Genomic DNA, 25,114 nt, shown 5'->3' on the forward strand with positions numbered 1-25,114 from the left:
CCTAGCTTTGTTAAAGAGCCACTAGTTATATTGTCGTTCCCGCTTAGGTCCAACACTTGCAAGTATCTCAAATTTGCTAATCCTGCTCAGAAAACATTAATTTTGATCAAGACAATATAAATATATATTTTGATTAAGAAATTAATTAAGTTGCCTGACATGTATATCTGCTGGCCTGAAACGTATATGTATACCTTGCTTGGTTCTGGAACCTTCAATCTTATTGTAACGAAGATTCAGAGTGGTAAGTGAAGTTAGTGTATTCAAATATGGTAATATGCTGTCGTTGAAGAAATTAAAACCAAGATTTAACATCTTCAGCTGCTTCAAACTCCCAAAGCTATCGTAAGCTGCAAATGCATATGAAGTGTTATTATTAATTAGTCACTGACAAAATATTTATGGACGAGAAATAAATGTATACATATATACGGACCTCTCTTCTCATAGATGCCTGTAAACCAATTCCCAAATAAGTGAAGGCTTCGCAATTCTTCAAAAGGATGAAACAATGACATATTTAGAAGCGAAGCCGAAGTTCCATCATAATAATACAATCTCTTTGTATAATTGAGTGAGAGTTGCATCACGCGTCGTGTGGTGGCGTTGCACATAACTCCCTCCCAATCATCACAACAATCAGACGGCATTCCATCATCCTCACCAACCCATGAAGGAAGAATTTCGTCATCATATCCAATATCACTGACTGATATGAAGAAGCTCTTGATTTCCAACAGAGCAGTCCTCTCTATTTCCAAGCATGATTTGTATCCATGAATTTCATTCATCAATACAATAATCCAAATTAGTGACATTAATGAGAACTTAATACAGGAAGTACTTTCCATTGCAGAGCAACTTTTCATTTGGTTAAAATTCATTGTTCAATGAGCAACTTTCCATTGCAGAGCAATTTATACTAAAAGTTTATCGCAGGTCTTGCAATTTCATTGGTTGAAGACTTTTTTAAGACTTTCCAATACATTGCCATCTTTGAAGACTTGTAAGCATTCCATCGCCATCTATGAAGACTTGTAAGCATTCCAAGTTTTGCAACATTTGACCAACGGGAAAAAGCACTTCATTAATACCCCGTGGAAAATATAGATAAAGTGATTGTAAACTATAAATTTTTCCAATAGTTTGATGGAGATAATCATAACTAATAAAATAAAAGTTGACTGAGAGAATTTAAATAATTTAACCGTTTGTTTTGATTTCCATTGCATTATCAGTCAATCTATTAAATAATGTGTTTTGAGAAGAATTTGATTGGATGTTTGTTAAGTTTAAATTAATTTATTAGAAAATCAATAATTAATCAACGTAAATCTTCATCTATGTTTAGTTAGTGTGGCGTTGTCTGAAATGACAAAAAACATAAATGTTATTTGAAGCTCTTGTGACCCTTTGTGTTCATGCATTTGAATCAAAGCTACTAAAATCAAAGATATTGGGAATCCTTAATAAGGAAAGTTTCCATTGCTCTCAGTCTGCACTCTTCATTACTATTGCAATCACTTGAAATGACTAAAAAAGAAATTTCGTATAAACTTGGGACAGCGGTAAGAGTCCAATTTAAATGACAACTACGTGGAAAATTAAAATTTTGCATATATTATTACAACTACGTGGAAAATTAAAGTTGACTGACTTTCAAATTAAGCCAACAAACAAGTGGCCATCAATTCTTTTTCCACTAACAATTAGTGGCGACGGTCAATACTATAAAATAAAAGTTGACTATGAATTTATGTAATTTAAGAGTATGATTGGCCTTTTATTGAATTGTATGATTGGATTTGCACTAAATTATCAAAAAATTATTCAAGGATTTATATTCTAAAATATTTAGTGAGTTTAGAAAATTATTTTATTAGATTTTTGTTAATTTTTTTATTATTTGATGGCCAATAATTAATCAAGTAATTTTCCATATATTTTTGATAATTTACTCATAAAAGCGTGGACGACATTCAAATGACATTTTATATGATGTATGATATATGTAGAGGTGAAATTTAAATAGGCTTAATTTTATAAATAAATACATATGTATTGCAGCATTCAATCATTGTGTTAAAGCGCCAATCACGGTGACCACCAAAACCTATGAATGATTAGTCCATCAAAACTCAATGTATGCTCAATTAATATTTCCTATCAAGATCAAATTTTTTGCTCTATTGCTTCACCAATCATGAGCATAAAAGCTCGATTTATACAAAAATTACGAATTTATGAAAAAAATGTCACAATTATTATAATTGGAAGTTTTATTGATTTTTAAAGATTGATTCAATCAATTTTAATGTTACTGGACAATCGATCTTAATATTAATTCAAAATCAATCTTTATAGCGATTGGCACATATAAAGATAATTAATTTTGGTCTCTATAATGACTGACGAAGACTTGTAAGACCTGGACCAATGAGGAAAAACGCTTCATTAATACTCCATGGAAAATAAATGTTGACTCACTTTCAAATAAAGCCAACATACAAATGGTCGTCAATTCTATTTTTTACAAAAAATTGATGGAGATAGTCAACTAATAAAATAAAAGTTGATTGAGGTAATTTAAAGAATTTAGGCGTAAGTTTGGGTTTTAAATTATCAAATAATTTATTCCACTAGTGATACTTAAAAAAGTGCTTTGGAATTAATAATTCAATAGGATGTTTGATATATTGGAATTTGTGAAAATCAATAATCAACTATTTTTTATACATGTTTAGAAATTTATCCGGTGTGTATAAGGTCTTGTATATTTCACAATAAACATGAATTAGTACATCCATCGATTGACATAAAATTATAATCATATAATCAAACACGCACACTACAAGGCGACCTTCGATTGACGTATTCTGTCAACTAACCTGTGGGACATAGAGGATGTGTGTTAACGTTAACCAATGTTGGCGCCATCTCGAGCTAATTCTGTTAAGGCCTTCACTCCATAGTCTTAACATCTCAGTGAACAATAAATTCTTCAGATTCGTATGGTAAATGAAATGCACAACAAGGCATAAACCCCGCTTGAAAGAAAGATACAGTAAAGTAGTGGTATTGGAGTATAAACAATACTCGTTTTTCTATCTTGGTGGTTTCTTGATAGTGTTCAAGTATCAGTACTCGAAGAAAGATAGAGGAAAGCTAAAGAAAAATAAGCTAATTCATCATTAACATTATATGAAGGAGATTCATCATCATCAAACCATGAACTAAGAGTTTCAATTACTGTTTCAAAAATTCCTTTCTAAAATTACGATAAATTTAATAGCTAATAGAAATATTTCATTATATAAATCAAATTTCAAACTTGTAAGGAAATATGTAAAAATATTGGTTTTCAAATATTTTTCTATATATATTTTTTAAATTTAAAATTAGTGATAGAGTCAGTCAACCAATAAATCATCAAGAATTGTCCATTGCGTCCCCAATTTGATCAGCATTCTTGAAAGCACGGAAAATTTCCAGTTTTTACAAGTCAAGCGTGGAGTGTACGTTTTTATGTTAAAGATGGTTGAGTGGCGATCACGTTTTACTTTGCAGCCTGCCTAACCAATTTCAAAGCGTGTTTCACGGATGACTTATTTTTATGAATTGGAAACTAGCACCAATAGACTTTTCTCTGTAAATATAAAAAGTTCAAATGAATACCTTCAATTACTGTTTCAAAACTGTCTTTCTAAAATTACGATAATTATTTTCTATTGAATTGTATGCTTGGACTTGCATGGAATTATCAAATAATTAATCTATACAAGCATTGAATTGTAGTGAAATAATAAGTAAACTATGGCCTGGTACTGTCGTTTTGTGCGTTCTAGTGGTATTGTAGTATAAACAATACTGGTTTTTCTATCTTGGTGGCTTCTTGACAGTGTTCAAATATCAGTGCTCGAAGATAGATAGAGGAAAGCCAAAGAAAAATAAGCTAATTCATTAACATCATATGAAAATTGCACGCAACTTTTGGATGATAAATTACAAATATGTGAATGAAAACTCAGAAACAAATTTTTGTTTACAGGAAAAATGTAACTGTGAAAGAAAGTAAAAGAGAGCAGAGAAACAAAAAACAGAAGATTCCATTCGTCATTTCATAACTGATATTCCTAGTGCAAATGCGCTAATATTCAAAGTCCATAATTCTAAATCAAAATCACCAACAGACACCTGTACATGAAATACTCAGGCCTTCACTCTGGACTTAAGACCGCATGTCCGAGAAATTCGTCAGATTCATGTAGCAAATGAATTGCACAAGGAGGCATAAAAATTAGTATATTTTTCAAGAACCCGGCTTGAAAGCAACGAACTAAAAATTAATTCATAAAAGTTCAATTACACAAAAAAGAAGGATAACGATAAACTATGCCCTAGCAAGATCACGGATGAAATATACAAATTTCACACGGCAATATAAACAACAACCAGTACATGCATCAATGAAAGAAAACCATGGCCAGCGCCAATACGAGTTCATCCAAAGGATTCATCTTAATTGCAGATTCATCTTCGTCTTCTCCTCGATTGGATGTTATTGCTAGATTTTCCTCTGTTCTGGTGCAACTCTTATTAATTGTTGGACCACAAAGACCCAGATTATAACTCTTTTCATCAAACCTGCCAAATTGTTTTTTGTCTGGGATCAGACCAGACAAGTTCTTGTATGACTCGTTAAAGTTGGATAAATAGTTGATGAGTGATCTGAAGATCACTGATAAGAAATTTTGTCATTTTTGTTTGGTAAATTATTCGTAAAATTATGGTCTACTCTGAAATTACAAAAATAAGCATAATAAATTTGAATAAAGGAAAGCAAAGGAAATTGAGAAGGAAAACAGAGGAAGGCTAAAGAAAAATAAGCCGACTCATCAGTAACTCAAGATCACAACTTTTGGATGTTTTAAGCCTCTTAAATTTCAACAACTATTCAAGTGATGACCACTTAATTGATTATTAGAAATATCAAGAACTTTGAGATTGGTGACCCTCAAAGTTATTTGAGCTTAGATCCAACTCAAAAAGATTCTTCAAATTACATAGTCCTGCTTGAAAATAAAAGATCAAAATTTTATAGAATGAAAACTAATTATAGCGAATTCAATCAAAATCCAGTACAAGACTTAAAATAATAATAGAGTGATGTGAACTTTTTGCTCATCATAGCCCGAAGTCCTTCTTGTTTAACATTATGATTTTCTGAGGAAGAATTTGTTCACGTGATGTTGTTCATTGGACAATGGTTCTGTAACCTCTAAACCTATTGGATAATGTAAAGAGAAACTCATAATATTTTAGTTGTCTTCTTAAATAATAAATTGTCTTAAAATACAATTAATTTGTCTTAAATTTAATTTATTCCTCAGCATTCAAAGAAAAACAAAAAGAAAAAAAGAAAAACACAAACGAACTGGTCTTCATATATAATTTTGTCCAAGTACTTGATCAACAAATCATTAGGAATGAAGTGTATCAGTAATGCAAATATTTAATTATCATGTTTCAACATAACAATTCTGTGTAAATTGTTCACGTTAGGTTTCTAGAGAACTGTTTATATTATTATTAATTACTACTCAAATTCAATGCTTCCAAGTATTTGAATTTAATTAGCTAATCCTGTATCAAGAATTAATGAACATAAGATAAATGTCATATTAGTTAGATTTAGATTTTTTTTTTCCAGTTTTGATGTATAGATATAAATAATACTTCAAAAGCATTGAAATGTAAGAGCTATTAAAAAAACGTTTTTCATTCAAAGCTATAAGTAATGAAATGAAGATAGATATCATTGTTGATTTAAAAAAATAAATAAATTCAGAAAAAAAGAAAGAGTGAAAGAAATGAGCAGGTTATGTTAGAAAATAGTGATGAGTATGTTAAGGACTAAAATTTATTAAAGAAAGCAGTGGTTCTATTTGAAATTTGATCAAGTTAGAATTAGTCAATTATGCATCGAGAATCAAAAGAATGAAGAATGGGAATTCAAAATTAGACTTAAAAATTATAATAAAGTGATTAGTTAAGATCCAATTAAGCTGATTTACTAAAAAAAAAAATTGAAAAATAAAGGGCCATAACATTGCCAAAAGGACTAGGAAACTAAGTAGGAAGGGGTGATTGTTGCGGAATACCTTGAAGTGTGGTTATTCCACAACCACGAAGACCAATTGCTTTCGAGTTTGTCAAATATATATGCCAATCCTACAACAATATAAAGCAAAATGTTACTATAAAATTATTGTAGAAGACTGTGATCGTTGTGATAGATCGGTAATTTCAGTAGCTTACCTAGCCTTCTTAAAGAGCCGCTTGTTAGATTGAGTGATCAAAACAATAGACATAAATATTTTAAGAGATTAACTTGCCTGACATGCATTTCTGCTGGCGTCAGACATATATACCTTGCTTGATTGTAGAACCTTCAATGTTATTGGAACGAAGATTTAGAGTGGTAAGTGAAGTTAGTGTATTCAAATATGTTGTCGTTGAAATTACCACCAAGATTTAAGATCTTTAGCTGTTTCAAACTCCCAAAGCTGTCGTAAGCTGCAAGTGCATATAAATTATTATCATTAATTAGTCACTGACAAAATAATTATGAATGAGTAATATACACATGTGCTTGTACCTTTATTCTCATAGAAGCCTTTAAACCAATTATCAGATGAGTCAAGGCACTGCGATTCTTCAAAAGGGTGAAACAATGACATACTCAGAAGGGAAACTCCATAAGAATAAGAGTTATAATCAGAGTAGTTGATTTTTGTTTTCTGATTGAGTGAGAGTTGCGTCATCCGTCGGGTGGTGGCGTTGCACTTAACTCCCTCCCAATCGTTACAACAATCAGACGACATTCCATCATCATCAAATCATGAAGAAAGAATGTCGTCATCATATCCAACATCACTGGCTGATATGAAGAAGCTCTTGATTTCCAAGAGAGCAATCCTCTCTGTTTCCAATCATGCTTTGTATCCATGTAACTGAATCAAAGCTATGCCAATCCACAATGACAACTTCATCAAAAGCATTTTCTTTATTAATATTAACTGCAAGAGAAACACTCACAAGATTGACCTGTCAATTGTTGCTCTCTTGAAGTTTTTCTGGTTGTCTAGCAAATACATGACTTACATATGCACACATGGAAATGTTAGCAAACTAAGTCTTTGATACACTATCAACTTGATAGTCAGAATGAAAATTTTGCGCATTTCCTTGATAATTAAAGAAAAAGAGAAGTGAATGAAGCAAAAGATTCTGATGACCCATAATTATGTAAATAAATACAAGACTTTACAATAGATTAGACCACCAATTTGTGCTTTTTCGTCTAATAATAATGCATCTGCTTTAACGAGGCTTGTCTTTCTCTCGCAATGTAAATTCTTGCCAAAAAAATACATGTTATCTACTGGTGAATTAATTTGTTAAAATAAAGGATTAAAATTTAAACTGAGTAAAATATTGGCGCAAAGAAAGCTACTGGAAAATCATCAAATGATTGTTAAGGTAAGATACCGTTGCCATTGAACATCAAGTGATGAAAACATCAAAAACCCCATAAATATATTTGACTCCATCGGTAAAAATTTAAACCCAGTTGCAATCAAGTGTCATTTCTCAATTTGTTATTTTTCCCCCAAAAGGCGCGGTCAAGTATTTAAAAACAGTTTTGTTCAATTAACCATTTGAGTTCGAAATGAGATGAAGGGTTAAAAAATAAATTTCGGCTTTACTCACTCCATTTACCTTTAGGGGAAAAAAAAATTAATTTTTGGTCAAGCTGACTTAAGTGCATCATGTGCAAATCACGTGACATCAAAAGTTACCATGTAATTTGTCTTTATAAGTGTTTTCTGCTCCTGAAAACGAAAAATAACAAAATGGAAATGCTTTTAGCTTCTGGCTAGACATTTTCAGAAACGTTTTTCATGAAGAGAAAACGTTTTTGTAAAGAGGCATTGAGCGGTCACTCTCTTATCGTGGCCTGTGGCTGGGGATGGCAAAATCCTCCACGGGTTTGGAGCCCCATGGAGCCCCACCCCAAATGGGGAAAATTTTTAATAATTTTTGGGGAATGGGGTGGGGAGTGGGAGAAAAGTAATCCCCAAATTATTAACGGGGTGGGGTTTGGTATTACACTCCCCACCCCACCCCCACCCCAATCCCCATTATATATAAATATGTTTTCAATTTTTATTTTATTAACTATAATGTCAATTAATAATTTTTTAATTTTTATGTAATATAAACATAATATGAGTAAAAGAAAACCCTACAATATTTTTTAACTTTAAAATATTATTATATTTTCTTTTCTCTTTTAAGGTGCTGCTCTCTTTAAATATTTTTCACTTTTAATATCAGTTTAAAATATTGTTTCAAACTTTTAGAGATTTTTAAAAAAATTTAAACAAGTAAATGGGGAATGGGGTGGGGATGGGGGAATCATTCCCCACGTGGGGATTTCCCATCCCCAACCCACTAAATTTATTGGGGAATGGGGTGGGGAATAGAGGCAAAAAATTTTAATGGGGTGGGGAATGGGGTAGGCATCCCCACCCCCACCCCGCCCCATTGCCATCCCTACCTGTGGCCTGCAGTCCTCAACAATCCTCATCTGGCCTCTTTATAATCCACTTTTAACAAAATATAGATAGAAACAGATATATTACTGATATTCAAATTACACTTAATATTAATAAATCTTTGGACTGAGCTTTAAATCTATAAACTAAAACTTCCAGCATACCACAAATTATTTTTAGAGCCCGCATGTTAGAATATCTCCTTCAAGTTTCGCTTTGCTTTCTAGCACATCATTCAAATGAGTTGCTATACTATATCTAGCTAGTTTTGAACAAAGTAAGTGAGAATATTACATCTGCTTTAGCAAGATACGAGTGAATTAAAACCTTTGACCAGATTCAAGAGAGAAAAGAATGTTGAAATATTGACTTGAATATTATGGCAAAATGAGTTTGACTTTAGTACCGACCAAAGAAATAATTGAAGATGCAAATTGGTTAGTTTGAGGTGCATGGCTATTGGCACAACAACATTTGCTGCATAACGAAATTGCGGCGTCTCAGCCGGATTGTGAGAGTTGTTTTCAAATCCCATTTCTCTTTTTTGTATTTATTCATTGCCACAACATTTGATGCATATTTTGATGACTACTCAAACGCGTTTCCGCAATAACTAACGAAAGGAAAAGTGAACGAATAAGCAAAAGACACTGATGACTATAATCATGTAAATGAAGTACAAGGCTTCACAATAGATTAGACCACCAATTTGTGCCTTTTGAATGCATGTGCTTGAACAAGATACGAGTGAATTGAGGCATATCTTTCTTTCACAATGTAAACTTCCCAAAATACATGTTATCTGCTGGTGAAATAATTTTTATAAAACAAAGGCTTAAAGTTAAAGCTGACTAAAAATATTGGCGTACGTCAAGAACGCTACGGGGAAAATTCAACCGTGAGCTGCAGTCTGCGGTCCCCAACAATCCGGGAAAAGGCTGAAGAGGTGCGCGCCTGCGCATACTAATTTGGCAGGTCTGATAGGATTTATAAATTAAAATAATGTAATTTTATATATTTTTTAAATGAAAAATTTGTTGATGCCGCTGTGAGATCCATTGGATCCTCGCGTGCCTGCCCCACAAAACAATCTCCATCAAACCTCTTTACAATCCATTTTTGATAAAATATGAATAAGGATACATATATTTATTCAAATATTAGTAAAAATATATATATTGCTGATTTTTTTTTTTGGTGTAAGCCATTCGGTATCTGGCAAACGCAATTGGATCCCGACTAATCCGAATTTGGGGTGTAGTCACAGTTAAAGCTCTTTACCCCTCCCAAACGACGTGTTTAGTGGGGATTGAACCCAAGAGCTTTTCCCACAAACTCAACCTGCGTTGCCAACTGAGCCACAACCATTTGGTAATAATGCTCATTTTTAAATTATACTTAATGAACATTTAGACTGAGCTGTAAGTCTATGAATTCAAACTTCCACAACACCACCAATTATTTTTAGCCTGCATGTTGGATTGTCTCCTTTAAGGCTGTGTTTACTAAACTGGAATGAGAATTGAAATGGAGAAATCCAAATGAATAACTTGTTTAGTCATTAAATTGATGATAGGAATGGGAATAAGGTGAGTAGGCTCCAAGTTCTTGAAGAGGAAAGATCACTATGGCTCCAATCTCCGGAAGAGGCAAGTCCAATAAAGCCAAGGCGGGAGCCTCTAAGTTACAATAATTGTAACGTACATCCCTTATGTGAACCACACAAAATTGTATGATCCACAATTTGTGTGGTTCACATTAGGGATGTATGTTACAATTATTGTAACTTAGCATTTGCCTTTTAGTAAACTATATTGATTTGATTGTATGTTTTTTAAGAATTTTTTAATATTATTGAAAAAAACAGATTAAAGTGAAAAAAATTATTGACTATATTAATTGACTAAATAAATAAATAAATGACAGTATTTTATTTTTTAACATTAAAAAAAAAAACCAATTTGATGCAGTCCACTTAGTCCTGCACACTTGGAACGTTACCATGCTTTTTTGTGCTGTACATTTTGGACTTAACTTTCCTTATCATTTCAAGTCAAAGTTTTTTTTTTTAACTGATTAAGTATCAGGTTACTGTATTACACATAGATATTTACAAATGACAACATATCACTGATATTTACAATTAGATATATACCTGTGACTTACATTATTATATTTTTATTCTATAAAGTACATGCCCAGCCAAATATCCCTCATAAGAGAGGGATGTCTCTACTCCACTCGCATTTGAGTTTTGTTTAATTAACCATTTGAGTTTTTTTTTTTGGTTTTGACCACGAGGTATCCTAGGGAGGGCCGCAAGTGTGGGATGCACCTTTAAGCCCGTACCATAACCCAGACTAGAAGTGAGGGAATATTACCTGTTGATACATGTTATCTGCTTGTGAATCTAGTACCGTCCAAAGACATTGAAACAAAGAGAAATTAAGAGCCGACTTACCTGCATCAAGTGTAAATCACGTGACATCAAAAGTTACCATGTAATTTGTCTTTATAAGTGTTTTCTGCTTCTGAAAATGAAAAATAACAAAATGGAAATGCTTTTAGCTTTTGGCTAGACATTTTCAGAAACGTTTTGCATGAACAGAAAAAGTTTTTGTAAAGAGGCATTGAGCGGTCACTCTCTTATCGTGGCCTGCGGCTTGCAGTCATCAACAATCCTCATCTGGCCTCTTTATAATCCACTTTTAACAAAATATAGATAGAAACAGATATATTACTGATATTCAAATTACACTTAATATTAATAAATCTTTGGACTGAGCTTTAAATCTATAAACTAAAACTTCCAGCATACCACAAATTATTTTTAGAGCCCGCGTGTTGGAATATCTCCTTCAAGTTTCACTTTGATTTCTAGCACATCATTCAAATGAGTTGCTATAGTATATCTAGCTAGTTTTGAACAAAGTAAGTGAGAATATTACATCTCCTTTAGCAAGATACGAGTTGGTAGTGTCGTTAAGGTGCACCAAATTTAAAACCTTACCACTAATATAAATAATTAGTACAGAGCGAGTAAGGATCGATCCCACAGAGATTATGCTAGTTATATTTATTATTAACTCCAAAGCAAGATTTAAAATAAAATAATAGTAGTAATAATAATAGTAATAATAATATAAATTAATCTAATTAAAGAAAATGCCAATTAAAAATAAAAGGGGGGTTTATGAATTTTTAACTAAATAGTAAGAAATAAAGAAATTAAAATTACGAACAAGAATTTAATAAAAACTCTAATTAAAGGAGAAAGAAATAATAATGATGAAAACTTTGGTTAAAGGATCATTCGCCACCACCAAACATGCACATAATATATCAATTCTATTATCAATTTATATTGAAACTATCAACCGTAGACAACAATAAGCTCTGTTAGTCTTAATCTTTCCTTAGTGTGTCGTTAGGTAAAATAAGCTCTTCACCTAATCTCTAACCCTTAAATAATTTAAAATAAGCTCTTTAAATTTAAGATAATGGAAGCATTAAACAAAGAAAGATATTAGATTGATCTAGGCAATAAACACACAAGCTCGGATTATTTAACCTAGGTTATGTTCTCCAATTGAAATCATTAATTCCAACCTGCTACTAATGATTAAAATATCAAGACAATTACGGATCAAGAATTTTAATCTAGCAATAAAATTTATTCAAGTCCTATTTAATTGGCCACTCAAACAAAACAAGAATAAACCATGAACATTAATTATAGAAGAACATAAACAATCTCAATTAAATAAATTGAATGGTAGAATTTAAATTTAATTGCATAGTATGTTTAGGGTTTTGAATTCACCCTCAACCAAATAAAAATCTAGCCTAACATAATTGAATTAAGAATAAGAGAATTGACAAAATCAATTATGGAGATTAATTCAAGCGGCTGCCTTTTTCTTCAATTTAATTCCGGCTGTTGGCTTTTTCTTCTTTATTTTCTCTTCGCTGCCCTTGTTTTCTTTTCCGTCCAGCGTCTGTTGGCTTCTTTGGCGGCTCCCCCCTTTCTAAAACCAAAGTTTGGCTTTTATATTTAGTCTTCAAATGGGCCCCACCGACTTTTCCAACTCTTAAGCCAAAGGCCAAGCCTTTTAATTTGCTTTGGCTTCCCTCACGTGCACTCTTTAATTTGGCTAATATTTCTCATGTCCTTTAGCTAATAATTCAGCCAATCAATTTAATTGTTTCTTCTTCTCCTTTCGACTTTATCACCACGGCAGCGAGCATCAACAATCTTCAACTCTCTCTAGCTTTGATCCCTTTAAGCACAAATTATTCCCAAAATGCACCTAAAATAACAAAATATAAAAATTACATAAAATTAACATAATAAAATATAATTTATTAAATTAAAAATTAACTAAAATAACTAGAATATTTAAGACCAAAACAAGAAAAAGATGGAGAAATTAATAGTAAAATATATGGAAAATATGCACTTATCAAATTCCCCCACACTTATCCTTTGCTCGTCCTCGAGCAAACCTAGAACAAAAATAAAAAGAAAACCTAAACTAAACCACTTTCGTAGGAAATCACGATTGCATTTAGCGTATGCAATAAGCCTTTAAACCCCTAGGCGGCCCTAGTGGACGAGTTATAGTCTCGTGAGGGCTTCAGCGATGATACCCACAAACATCATTGCAATTTTTTTTTTATTTTAGCAGAAAAAGAACAAAGAAATTTAAAATAAAACTAGCCTCAAAGATTGTATAAGTCATATAGCTCAAAGAAAATTTCAAATATTATCGAAGTTCTAACTTTAATTCAATAGTCAATCCCATCTCTCTTTTGATTCTCATAGTGTGTGTGTGAATCAATTCAATTAAAATTCATTCCCAAAATCTTCAATATCAACAGCCTTTGCCTCGAACAAAGAAAAGAGTAGGTCAAACTAATCTTATCATCTTGATCTCCAATTTTTTTCTTCTTCTTTTACAGGCATTTGTGTGCATTTTTTTTTTGAAGTTCTCTTTTTTTTTTCCAATAGTTTGATGGAGATAATCATAACTAATAAAATAAAAGTTGACTGAGAGAATTTAAATAATTTAACCGCATGTTTGGATTTCCATTGCATTATCAGTCAATCTATTAAATAATGTGTTTTGAGAAGAATTTGATTGGTTGTTTGATAAGTTTAAATCAATTTATTAGAAAATCTATAATTAATCAACGTAAATCTTCGTGTATGTTTAGTTAGTGTGGCGTAGTCTGAAATGACAAAACACATAAATGTTATTTGAAGCTCTTGTGACCCTTTGTGTTCCTGCATTCGGATAAGGAAAGTTTCCATTGCTCTCAGTCTACACTCTTCACTACTATTACAATCACTTGAAATGACAAAAACAAAAATTTCGTATGAACATGGGACCGATGTACGGGTCCAATTTAAATGACCCTAGCTAATTTTCCATATATTATTGCAACTACGTGGAAAATTAAAGTTGACTGACTTTCAAATTAAGCCAACAAACGAGTGGCCATCAACTCTTTCCCTCTATGATTGGTTTTTTTTTTTTTTTAAAATTGAATTGTATGATTGGGTTTGCATTGAATTATCCAACAATCTATTCAAGCATTGATATTTGATATTCTCAAATATTTAATGGGTTTTGAAAATTATTTACTAGATTTTTGATAAATTGATTTTTATTATTTCATGATCAATAATTAATCAAGTAATTTTCTATATATATATTTGGTAATTTACTCATAAAAAGTGTGGATCACATTGAAATGTTATTTTATACGATGCATGACATACGGAGAGGTGCAGTTTAAATACGCAAATAATTTATTTATTATAACATGCAATCATTGAGTTAAAGCGCAAGCGTGAGTTTGGATTTGAAATATTCAAATAATTTATTTCATTATTGATTCTTAAATAACATGCTTTGGAATTAATAGTTCGATAGGATGTTTGATATATTGAAATTTGTGATAATCAATAATCAACTAATTTTCATTCATATTTAAAGATTTTAATAAATTACTCATAAAATTGTGGCGTATATTGAAATGACAATCAATCTTGATATTGACTGACAATCAATTTTTATAGTGATTGGCACTTAAGACAATCAGTTTTGGTCTCTGTAATGACTAATGAAGAATTGTAAGCCTGAAATTCCACATGTTGCAATGTTGGACCAATGAGGGAAATGCTTCATTAACATTACATGGAAAATAAATGTTGACTGACTTTCAAATTAGGCCAACATACAAGTAGTCGTCAATTCTATTTTTTCCAACAGTTGATAAAGATGGTCAGCTAAGAAAAAAAAAAGTTGATTGAGATAATTTAAAGAATTTAAGCGTAAGTTTGGGTTTGAAATTATCAATTAATTTATTCCAGTATTGATTCTTCAATAATGTACTTTGGAATTAATAACTCGATAGGATGTTTGACATATTGAAATTTGTGAAAATCAATAATCAATTATTTTTCATACATGTTTAGACATTTTAATAAATTACTCATAAATTTGTGGTGTACACCAAAATAATAAGTTAATAAATTGAAATGATATCTAAAACTCTTGAGTCCCTTTAAAAAAGACAATCAATCTTTGTGTCAACTGATATTATTGATTGGTAATAAATCTTAGTAGTGATTAACAAAGCTTGGGAAAATCACTCTCGGTGATTAATAGTCTTCGTCCTCATCTTTGTATTGATCCTTGTGGTAGAGGATGAGTGGTGCGTAAGAGAGGGTTCATCGCTTGCGGAATTTTCGCGGCCATTCAAGAATCAGGATGGTTGTTGTAGAATTCCACGAGAACTGGCCTTGCAATTAGGGAAAGTTCAATATTAATTTATACTAAAAGTTTATCATAGGCCAATCACGGTGACCACCAAAACCTATGAATGATTAGTCCATCGAAACCCAATGTATGCTCAATTAATATTTCCTATCAAGATCAAAATTTTCGCTCTATTGCTTCACCAATCATGCGCATAAAAGCTCGATTTATACAAAACTTATGAATTTATGAAAAAAAAAGTCAAAATTATTATAATTGGAAGTTTGATTGATTTTTAAAGATTGATTCAATCAATCTTAATGTTACTGGACAATCGATCTTAATATTAATTCAAAATCAATCTTTATAGCGATTGACACAGATAAATATAATTAGTTTTGGTCTCTATAATGACTGATGAAGACTTGTAGGACCTGGACCAATGAGGAAAAACGCTTCATTAATACTCCATGGAAAATAAATGTTGACTGACTTTCAAATAAAGCCAACATACAAACGGTTGTCAATTCTATTTTTTACAAAAATTGATGGAGATAGTCAACTAATAAAATAAAAGTTGAATGAGATAATTTAAAGAATTTAGGCGTAAGTTTGGGTTTTAAATTATCAAATAATTTATTCCACTATTGATACTTAAAAAAGTGCTTTGGAATTAATAATTCAATAGGATGTTTGATAAATTGGAATTTGTGAAAATCAATAATCAACTATTTTTTATACATGTTTAGAAATTTATCCGGTGTGTATAAGGGCTTGTATATTTCACAATAAACTGAGATTTTTTGTTTTGAAAGCCAATGGAAACATGAATTAGTACATCCATCGATTGACGTATAATTATAATCATATAATCAAACACGCACACTACAAGGCGACCTTCGATTGACGTATTCTGTCAACTAACCCGTGGGACATGGAGCTAATGTTGGCGCCATCTCGAGCTAATTCTGTTAAGGCCTTCACTCCATAGTCTTAAGATCTCAGTGAACAATAAATTCTTCAGATTCATATGGCAAATGAATTGCACAACAAGGCATAAACCCCGCTTGAAAGCAACCGGCTATAATTAATACATAAAAAGTTCAATTGCTCATAAAAGAAAGATACAGTAAACTAGTGGTATTGTAGTATAAACAATACTCGTTTTTCTATCTTGGTGGTTTCTTGATAGTGTTCAAATATCGGTGCTCGAAGAAAGACAGAGGAAAGCCAAAGAAAAATAAGCTAATTCATCAGTAACATCATATGAAGGAGGTTCATCATCATCAAACCATGAACTAAGAGTTTCAATTACTGTTTCAAAAATGCCTTTCTAAAATTACGATAAATTTAATAGCTAATAGAAATATTTCATTATATAAATCAAATTTCAAACTTGTAAGGAAATATGTAAAAATATTGGTTTTCAAATATTTTTCTATATATATTTTTTAAATTTAAAATTAGTGATAGAGTCAGTCAACCAATAAATCATCAAGAATTGTCCATTGCGTCCCCAATTTGATCAGCATTCTTGAAAGCACGGAAAATTTCCAGTTTTTACAAGTCAAGCGTGGAGTGTACGTTTTTATGTTAAAGATGGTTGAGTGGCGATCACGTTTTACTTTGCAGCCTGCCTAACCAATTTCAAAGCGTGTTTCACGGATGACTTATTTTTATGAATTGGAAACTAGCACCAATAGACTTTTCTCTGTAAATATAAAAAGTTCAAATGAATACCTTCAATTACTGTTTCAAAACTGTCTTTCTAAAATTACGATAATTATTTTCTATTGAATTGTATGCTTGGACTTGCATGGAATTATCAAATAATTAATCTATACAAGCATTGAATTGTAGTGAAATAATAAGTAAACTATGGCCTGGTACTGTCGTTTTGTGCGTTCTAGTGGTATTGTAGTATAAACAATACTGGTTTTTCTATCTTGGTGGCTTCTTGACAGTGTTCAAATATCAGTGCTCGAAGATAGATAGAGGAAAGCCAAAGAAAAATAAGCTAATTCATTAACATCATATGAAAATTGCACGCAACTTTTGGATGATAAATTACAAATATGTGAATGAAAACTCAGAAACAAATTTTTGTTTACAGGAAAAATGTAACTGTGAAAGAAAGTAAAAGAGAGCAGAGAAACAAAAAACAGAAGATTCCATTCGTCATTTCATAACTGATATTCCTAGTGCAAATGCGCTAATATTCAAAGTCCATAATTCTAAATCAAAATCACCAACAGACACCTGTACATGAAATACTCAGGCCTTCACTCTGGACTTAAGACCGCATGTCCGAGAAATTCGTCAGATTCATGTAGCAAATGAATTGCACAAGGAGGCATAAAAATTAGTATATTTTTCAAGAACCCGGCTTGAAAGCAACGAACTAAAAATTAATTCATAAAAGTTCAATTACACAAAAAAGAAGGATAACGATAAACTATGCCCTAGCAAGATCACGGATGAAATATACAAATTTCACACGGCAATATAAACAACAACCAGTACATGCATCAATGAAAGAAAACCATGGCCAGCGCCAATACGAGTTCATCCAAAGGATTCATCTTAATTGCAGATTCATCTTCGTCTTCTCCTCGATTGGATGTTATTGCTAGATTTTCCTCTGTTCTGGTGCAACTCTTATTAATTGTTGGACCACAAAGACCCAGATTATAACTCTTTTCATCAAACCTGCCAAATTGTTTTTTGTCTGGGATCAGACCAGACAAGTTCTTGTATGACTCGTTAAAGTTGGATAAATAGTTGATGAGTGATCTGAAGATCACTGATAAGAAATTTTGTCATTTTTGTTTGGTAAATTATTCGTAAAATTATGGTCTACTCTGAAATTACAAAAATAAGCATAATAAATTTGAATAAAGGAAAGCAAAGGAAATTGAGAAGGAAAACAGAGGAAGGCTAAAGAAAAATAAGCCGACTCATCAGTAACTCAAGATCACAACTTTTGGATGTTTTAAGCCTCTTAAATTTCAACAACTATTCAAGTGATGACCACTTAATTGATTATTAGAAATATCAAGAACTTTGAGATTGGTGACCCTCAAAGTTATTTGAGCTTAGATCCAACTCAAAAAGATTCTTCAAATTACATAGTCCTGCTTGAAAATAAAAGATCAAAATTTTATAGAATGAAAACTAATTATAGCGAATTCAATCAAAATCCAGTACAAGACTTAAAATAATAATAGAGTGATGTGAACTTTTTGCTCATCATAGCCCGAAGTCCTTCTTGTTTAACATTATGATTTTCTGAGGAAGAATTTGTTCACGTGATGTTGTTCATTGGACAATGGTTCTGTAACCTCTAAACCTATTGGATAATGTAAAGAGAAACTCATAATATTTTAGTTGTCTTCTTAAATAATAAATTGTCTTAAAATACAATTAATTTGTCTTAAATTTAATTTATTCCTCAGCATTCAAAGAAAAACAAAAAGAAAAAAAGAAAAACACAAACGAACTGGTCTTCATATATAATTTTGTCCAAGTACTTGATCAACAAATCATTAGGAATGAAGTGTATCAGTAATGCAAATATTTAATTATCATGTTTCAACATAACAATTCTGTGTAAATTGTTCACGTTAGGTTTCTAGAGAACTGTTTATATTATTATTAATTACTACTCAAATTCAATGCTTCCAAGTATTTGAATTTAATTAGCTAATCCTGTATCAAGAATTAATGAACATAAGATAAATGTCATATTAGTTAGATTTAGATTTTTTTTTTCCAGTTTTGATGTATAGATATAAATAATACTTCAAAAGCATTGAAATGTAAGAGCTATTAAAAAAACGTTTTTCATTCAAAGCTATAAGTAATGAAATGAAGATAGATATCATTGTTGATTTAAAAAAATAAATAAATTCAGAAAAAAAGAAAGAGTGAAAGAAATGAGCAGGTTATGTTAGAAAATAGTGATGAGTATGTTAAGGACTAAAATTTATTAAAGAAAGCAGTGGTTCTATTTGAAATTTGATCAAGTTAGAATTAGTCAATTATGCATCGAGAATCAAAAGAATGAAGAATGGGAATTCAAAATTAGACTTAAAAATTATAATAAAGTGATTAGTTAAGATCCAATTAAGCTGATTTACTAAAAAAAAAAATTGAAAAATAAAGGGCCATAACATTGCCAAAAGGACTAGGAAACTAAGTAGGAAGGGGTGATTGTTGCGGAATACCTTGAAGTGTGGTTATTCCACAACCACGAAGACCAATTGCTTTCGAGTTTGTCAAATATATATGCCAATCCTACAACAATATAAAGCAAAATGTTACTATAAAATTATTGTAGAAGACTGTGATCGTTGTGATAGATCGGTAATTTCAGTAGCTTACCTAGCCTTCTTAAAGAGCCGCTTGTTAGATTGAGTGATCAAAACAATAGACATAAATATTTTAAGAGATTAACTTGCCTGACATGCATTTCTGCTGGCGTCAGACATATATACCTTGCTTGATTGTAGAACCTTCAATGTTATTGGAACGAAGATTTAGAGTGGTAAGTGAAGTTAGTGTATTCAAATATGTTGTCGTTGAAATTACCACCAAGATTTAAGATCTTTAGCTGTTTCAAACTCCCAAAGCTGTCGTAAGCTGCAAGTGCATATAAATTATTATCATTAATTAGTCACTGACAAAATAATTATGAATGAGTAATATACACATGTGCTTGTACCTTTATTCTCATAGAAGCCTTTAAACCAATTATCAGATGAGTCAAGGCACTGCGATTCTTCAAAAGGGTGAAACAATGACATACTCAGAAGGGAAACTCCATAAGAATAAGAGTTATAATCAGAGTAGTTGATTTTTGTTTTCTGATTGAGTGAGAGTTGCGTCATCCGTCGGGTGGTGGCGTTGCACTTAACTCCCTCCCAATCGTTACAACAATCAGACGACATTCCATCATCATCAAATCATGAAGAAAGAATGTCGTCATCATATCCAACATCACTGGCTGATATGAAGAAGCTCTTGATTTCCAAGAGAGCAATCCTCTCTGTTTCCAATCATGCTTTGTATCCATGTAACTGAATCAAAGCTATGCCAATCCACAATGACAACTTCATCAAAAGCATTTTCTTTATTAATATTAACTGCAAGAGAAACACTCACAAGATTGACCTGTCAATTGTTGCTCTCTTGAAGTTTTTCTGGTTGTCTAGCAAATACATGACTTACATATGCACACATGGAAATGTTAGCAAACTAAGTCTTTGATACACTATCAACTTGATAGTCAGAATGAAAATTTTGCGCATTTCCTTGATAATTAAAGAAAAAGAGAAGTGAATGAAGCAAAAGATTCTGATGACCCATAATTATGTAAATAAATACAAGACTTTACAATAGATTAGACCACCAATTTGTGCTTTTTCGTCTAATAATAATGCATCTGCTTTAACGAGGCTTGTCTTTCTCTCGCAATGTAAATTCTTGCCAAAAAAATACATGTTATCTACTGGTGAATTAATTTGTTAAAATAAAGGATTAAAATTTAAACTGAGTAAAATATTGGCGCAAAGAAAGCTACTGGAAAATCATCAAATGATTGTTAAGGTAAGATACCGTTGCCATTGAACATCAAGTGATGAAAACATCAAAAACCCCATAAATATATTTGACTCCATCGGTAAAAATTTAAACCCAGTTGCAATCAAGTGTCATTTCTCAATTTGTTATTTTTCCCCCAAAAGGCGCGGTCAAGTATTTAAAAACAGTTTTGTTCAATTAACCATTTGAGTTCGAAATGAGATGAAGGGTTAAAAAATAAATTTCGGCTTTACTCACTCCATTTACCTTTAGGGGAAAAAAAAATTAATTTTTGGTCAAGCTGACTTAAGTGCATCATGTGCAAATCACGTGACATCAAAAGTTACCATGTAATTTGTCTTTATAAGTGTTTTCTGCTCCTGAAAACGAAAAATAACAAAATGGAAATGCTTTTAGCTTCTGGCTAGACATTTTCAGAAACGTTTTTCATGAAGAGAAAACGTTTTTGTAAAGAGGCATTGAGCGGTCACTCTCTTATCGTGGCCTGTGGCTGGGGATGGCAAAATCCTCCACGGGTTTGGAGCCCCATGGAGCCCCACCCCAAATGGGGAAAATTTTTAATAATTTTTGGGGAATGGGGTGGGGAGTGGGAGAAAAGTAATCCCCAAATTATTAACGGGGTGGGGTTTGGTATTACACTCCCCACCCCACCCCCACCCCAATCCCCATTATATATAAATATGTTTTCAATTTTTATTTTATTAACTATAATGTCAATTAATAATTTTTTAATTTTTATGTAATATAAACATAATATGAGTAAAAGAAAACCCTACAATATTTTTTAACTTTAAAATATTATTATATTTTCTTTTCTCTTTTAAGGTGCTGCTCTCTTTAAATATTTTTCACTTTTAATATCAGTTTAAAATATTGTTTCAAACTTTTAGAGATTTTTAAAAAAATTTAAACAAGTAAATGGGGAATGGGGTGGGGATGGGGGAATCATTCCCCACGTGGGGATTTCCCATCCCCAACCCACTAAATTTATTGGGGAATGGGGTGGGGAATAGAGGCAAAAAATTTTAATGGGGTGGGGAATGGGGTAGGCATCCCCACCCCCACCCCGCCCCATTGCCATCCCTACCTGTGGCCTGCAGTCCTCAACAATCCTCATCTGGCCTCTTTATAATCCACTTTTAACAAAATATAGATAGAAACAGATATATTACTGATATTCAAATTACACTTAATATTAATAAATCTTTGGACTGAGCTTTAAATCTATAAACTAAAACTTCCAGCATACCACAAATTATTTTTAGAGCCCGCATGTTAGAATATCTCCTTCAAGTTTCGCTTTGCTTTCTAGCACATCATTCAAATGAGTTGCTATACTATATCTAGCTAGTTTTGAACAAAGTAAGTGAGAATATTACATCTGCTTTAGCAAGATACGAGTGAATTAAAACCTTTGACCAGATTCAAGAGAGAAAAGAATGTTGAAATATTGACTTGAATATTATGGCAAAATGAGTTTGACTTTAGTACCGACCAAAGAAATAATTGAAGATGCAAATTGGTTAGTTTGAGGTGCATGGCTATTGGCACAACAACATTTGCTGCATAACGAAATTGCGGCGTCTCAGCCGGATTGTGAGAGTTGTTTTCAAATCCCATTTCTCTTTTTTGTATTTATTCATTGCCACAACATTTGATGCATATTTTGATGACTACTCAAACGCGTTTCCGCAATAACTAACGAAAGGAAAAGTGAACGAATAAGCAAAAGACACTGATGACTATAATCATGTAAATGAAGTACAAGGCTTCACAATAGATTAGACCACCAATTTGTGCCTTTTGAATGCATGTGCTTGAACAAGATACGAGTGAATTGAGGCATATCTTTCTTTCACAATGTAAACTTCCCAAAATACATGTTATCTGCTGGTGAAATAATTTTTATAAAACAAAGGCTTAAAGTTAAAGCTGACTAAAAATATTGGCGTACGTCAAGAACGCTACGGGGAAAATTCAACCGTGAGCTGCAGTCTGCGGTCCCCAACAATCCGGGAAAAGGCTGAAGAGGTGCGCGCCTGCGCATACTAATTTGGCAGGTCTGATAGGATTTATAAATTAAAATAATGTAATTTTATATATTTTTTAAATGAAAAATTTGTTGATGCCGCTGTGAGATCCATTGGATCCTCGCGTGCCTGCCCCACAAAACAATCTCCATCAAACCTCTTTACAATCCATTTTTGATAAAATATGAATAAGGATACATATATTTATTCAAATATTAGTAAAAATATATATATTGCTGATTTTTTTTTTTGGTGTAAGCCATTCGGTATCTGGCAAACGCAATTGGATCCCGACTAATCCGAATTTGGGGTGTAGTCACAGTTAAAGCTCTTTACCCCTCCCAAACGACGTGTTTAGTGGGGATTGAACCCAAGAGCTTTTCCCACAAACTCAACCTGCGTTGCCAACTGAGCCACAACCATTTGGTAATAATGCTCATTTTTAAATTATACTTAATGAACATTTAGACTGAGCTGTAAGTCTATGAATTCAAACTTCCACAACACCACCAATTATTTTTAGCCTGCATGTTGGATTGTCTCCTTTAAGGCTGTGTTTACTAAACTGGAATGAGAATTGAAATGGAGAAATCCAAATGAATAACTTGTTTAGTCATTAAATTGATGATAGGAATGGGAATAAGGTGAGTAGGCTCCAAGTTCTTGAAGAGGAAAGATCACTATGGCTCCAATCTCCGGAAGAGGCAAGTCCAATAAAGCCAAGGCGGGAGCCTCTAAGTTACAATAATTGTAACGTACATCCCTTATGTGAACCACACAAAATTGTATGATCCACAATTTGTGTGGTTCACATTAGGGATGTATGTTACAATTATTGTAACTTAGCATTTGCCTTTTAGTAAACTATATTGATTTGATTGTATGTTTTTTAAGAATTTTTTAATATTATTGAAAAAAACAGATTAAAGTGAAAAAAATTATTGACTATATTAATTGACTAAATAAATAAATAAATGACAGTATTTTATTTTTTAACATTAAAAAAAAAAACCAATTTGATGCAGTCCACTTAGTCCTGCACACTTGGAACGTTACCATGCTTTTTTGTGCTGTACATTTTGGACTTAACTTTCCTTATCATTTCAAGTCAAAGTTTTTTTTTTTAACTGATTAAGTATCAGGTTACTGTATTACACATAGATATTTACAAATGACAACATATCACTGATATTTACAATTAGATATATACCTGTGACTTACATTATTATATTTTTATTCTATAAAGTACATGCCCAGCCAAATATCCCTCATAAGAGAGGGATGTCTCTACTCCACTCGCATTTCGCAAGGGAAAAAAATGTTATAAGTAATCTCCACATAATTATAATTAATTGAGAGAGTTTGAGTCCGTAGAAATTTGAACTATTGCCCTCATAGTCATTCTTAATTTTAAGAGCAATAGTTCACCACTGAACTACAAGCCCAAATGGCATTTCAAGTCAAAGTTGAAGCTGTCTCAAAAGTACAATAATAAGGTGCATTTAAGTAATTGGCCTAAACTTTAGAAATTTCAGAAGTTACAGAATAAGCAGTTCATTTCTAGGAGCATTATTAGTTTAATCATTAAATGACAAAATTTTGCCAATCTTTTTACGAGCCTTAACAAACTTTTTCTAGTTGATATTCAAAGTTTTATTGATTTTTTTTTATATAGTCAACTGTACTAATTGAACAGTCAATTTAATATAAAAACGACTTATCGCTTTGTGATCCTAATTTTCAACCAGGCGTTAAAATCTATTACCCTTAAAAGAATATTAGTTGGCAGAAATGTAAACAGAAGTAAGAAGGTTTGTAGAAGTGTATTATTTCAGAATTACTAATTTTATTGTGAATAATTAATATGATTAGAAATTAACAAAATTTTATTTAAAGACTTGTTTAAGGAGCAAAAAATTTATTTTTTATCATTTTTAATACTTATAATTGTAATTTAATTTAGAAATATTTTAATTATAAAAAATTATTTTCAAAAATAAATTCGACGAATAGTTTAGGGCTTTCAAATAACTCTACTTATATTTCAATTAATATTTAAAAGAAAGAAATAAAATAATAAAAGTAAAAAACTTTG

General features: G+C 31.7%; 3 protein-coding genes across 78 annotated transcripts in view; 1 reads left to right on the forward strand and 2 right to left on the reverse strand.

Moving 5' to 3' along the window:
* LOC112495972 (protein REDUCED CHLOROPLAST COVERAGE 3-like) overlaps positions 1–25,114 on the forward strand; it is a 109,838-nt gene that overhangs the window by 22,386 nt on the left and 62,338 nt on the right. The window lies entirely within an intron of this gene.
* The window catches only part of LOC102629279 (receptor-like protein 14), a 146,281-nt gene that overhangs the window by 8,187 nt on the left and 112,980 nt on the right, over positions 1–25,114 (reverse strand). The window contains exons 1-3 of one of the 50 annotated variants that reach the window (XM_052444686.1): positions 437–874; positions 195–350; positions 2–82 (exon numbers count right to left, since the gene is read on the reverse strand). The exons of 48 other annotated variants lie outside the window; for them this stretch is intronic. In XM_052444686.1, the coding sequence (XP_052300646.1) occupies positions 2–82; positions 195–350; positions 437–869 (670 nt within the window). In that variant the 5' untranslated portion in view covers positions 870–874. Of the gene's footprint in view, position 1; positions 83–194; positions 351–436; positions 875–25,114 lie in introns of those variants that run through there. One more of the 50 variants, XM_052444685.1, reaches the window with a different exon arrangement.
* Positions 3,949–20,977, reverse strand: LOC127903777 (receptor-like protein 14). Of its 24 annotated transcripts, none has more exons than XM_052444727.1 (5): positions 20,112–20,836; positions 6,526–6,576; positions 6,432–6,449; positions 6,162–6,231; positions 4,089–4,644 (listed from the first exon to the last, which is right to left on the reverse strand). In XM_052444727.1, exons 1-5 carry the CDS (start codon positions 20,335–20,337, stop codon positions 4,464–4,466), a joined length of 546 nt encoding a protein of 181 aa, XP_052300687.1. In that variant the 5' UTR covers positions 20,338–20,836; the 3' UTR covers positions 4,089–4,463. The 24 variants fall into 24 exon arrangements, 3 of the variants coding, with proteins under 3 accessions (XP_052300687.1, XP_052300688.1, XP_052300686.1); XM_052444728.1 differs by lacking the exon at positions 20,112–20,836 and adding an exon at positions 6,659–7,303; XM_052444726.1 differs by lacking the exons at positions 4,089–4,644; positions 6,162–6,231; positions 6,432–6,449; positions 6,526–6,576 and adding exons at positions 17,542–18,097; positions 19,615–19,684; positions 19,885–19,902; positions 19,979–20,029 and having other exon boundaries at positions 20,112–20,925.

This window comes from Citrus sinensis, chromosome 7 (assembly GCF_022201045.2).
Source record: "Citrus sinensis cultivar Valencia sweet orange chromosome 7, DVS_A1.0, whole genome shotgun sequence".
Taxonomy (NCBI): domain Eukaryota; kingdom Viridiplantae; phylum Streptophyta; class Magnoliopsida; order Sapindales; family Rutaceae; genus Citrus; species Citrus sinensis.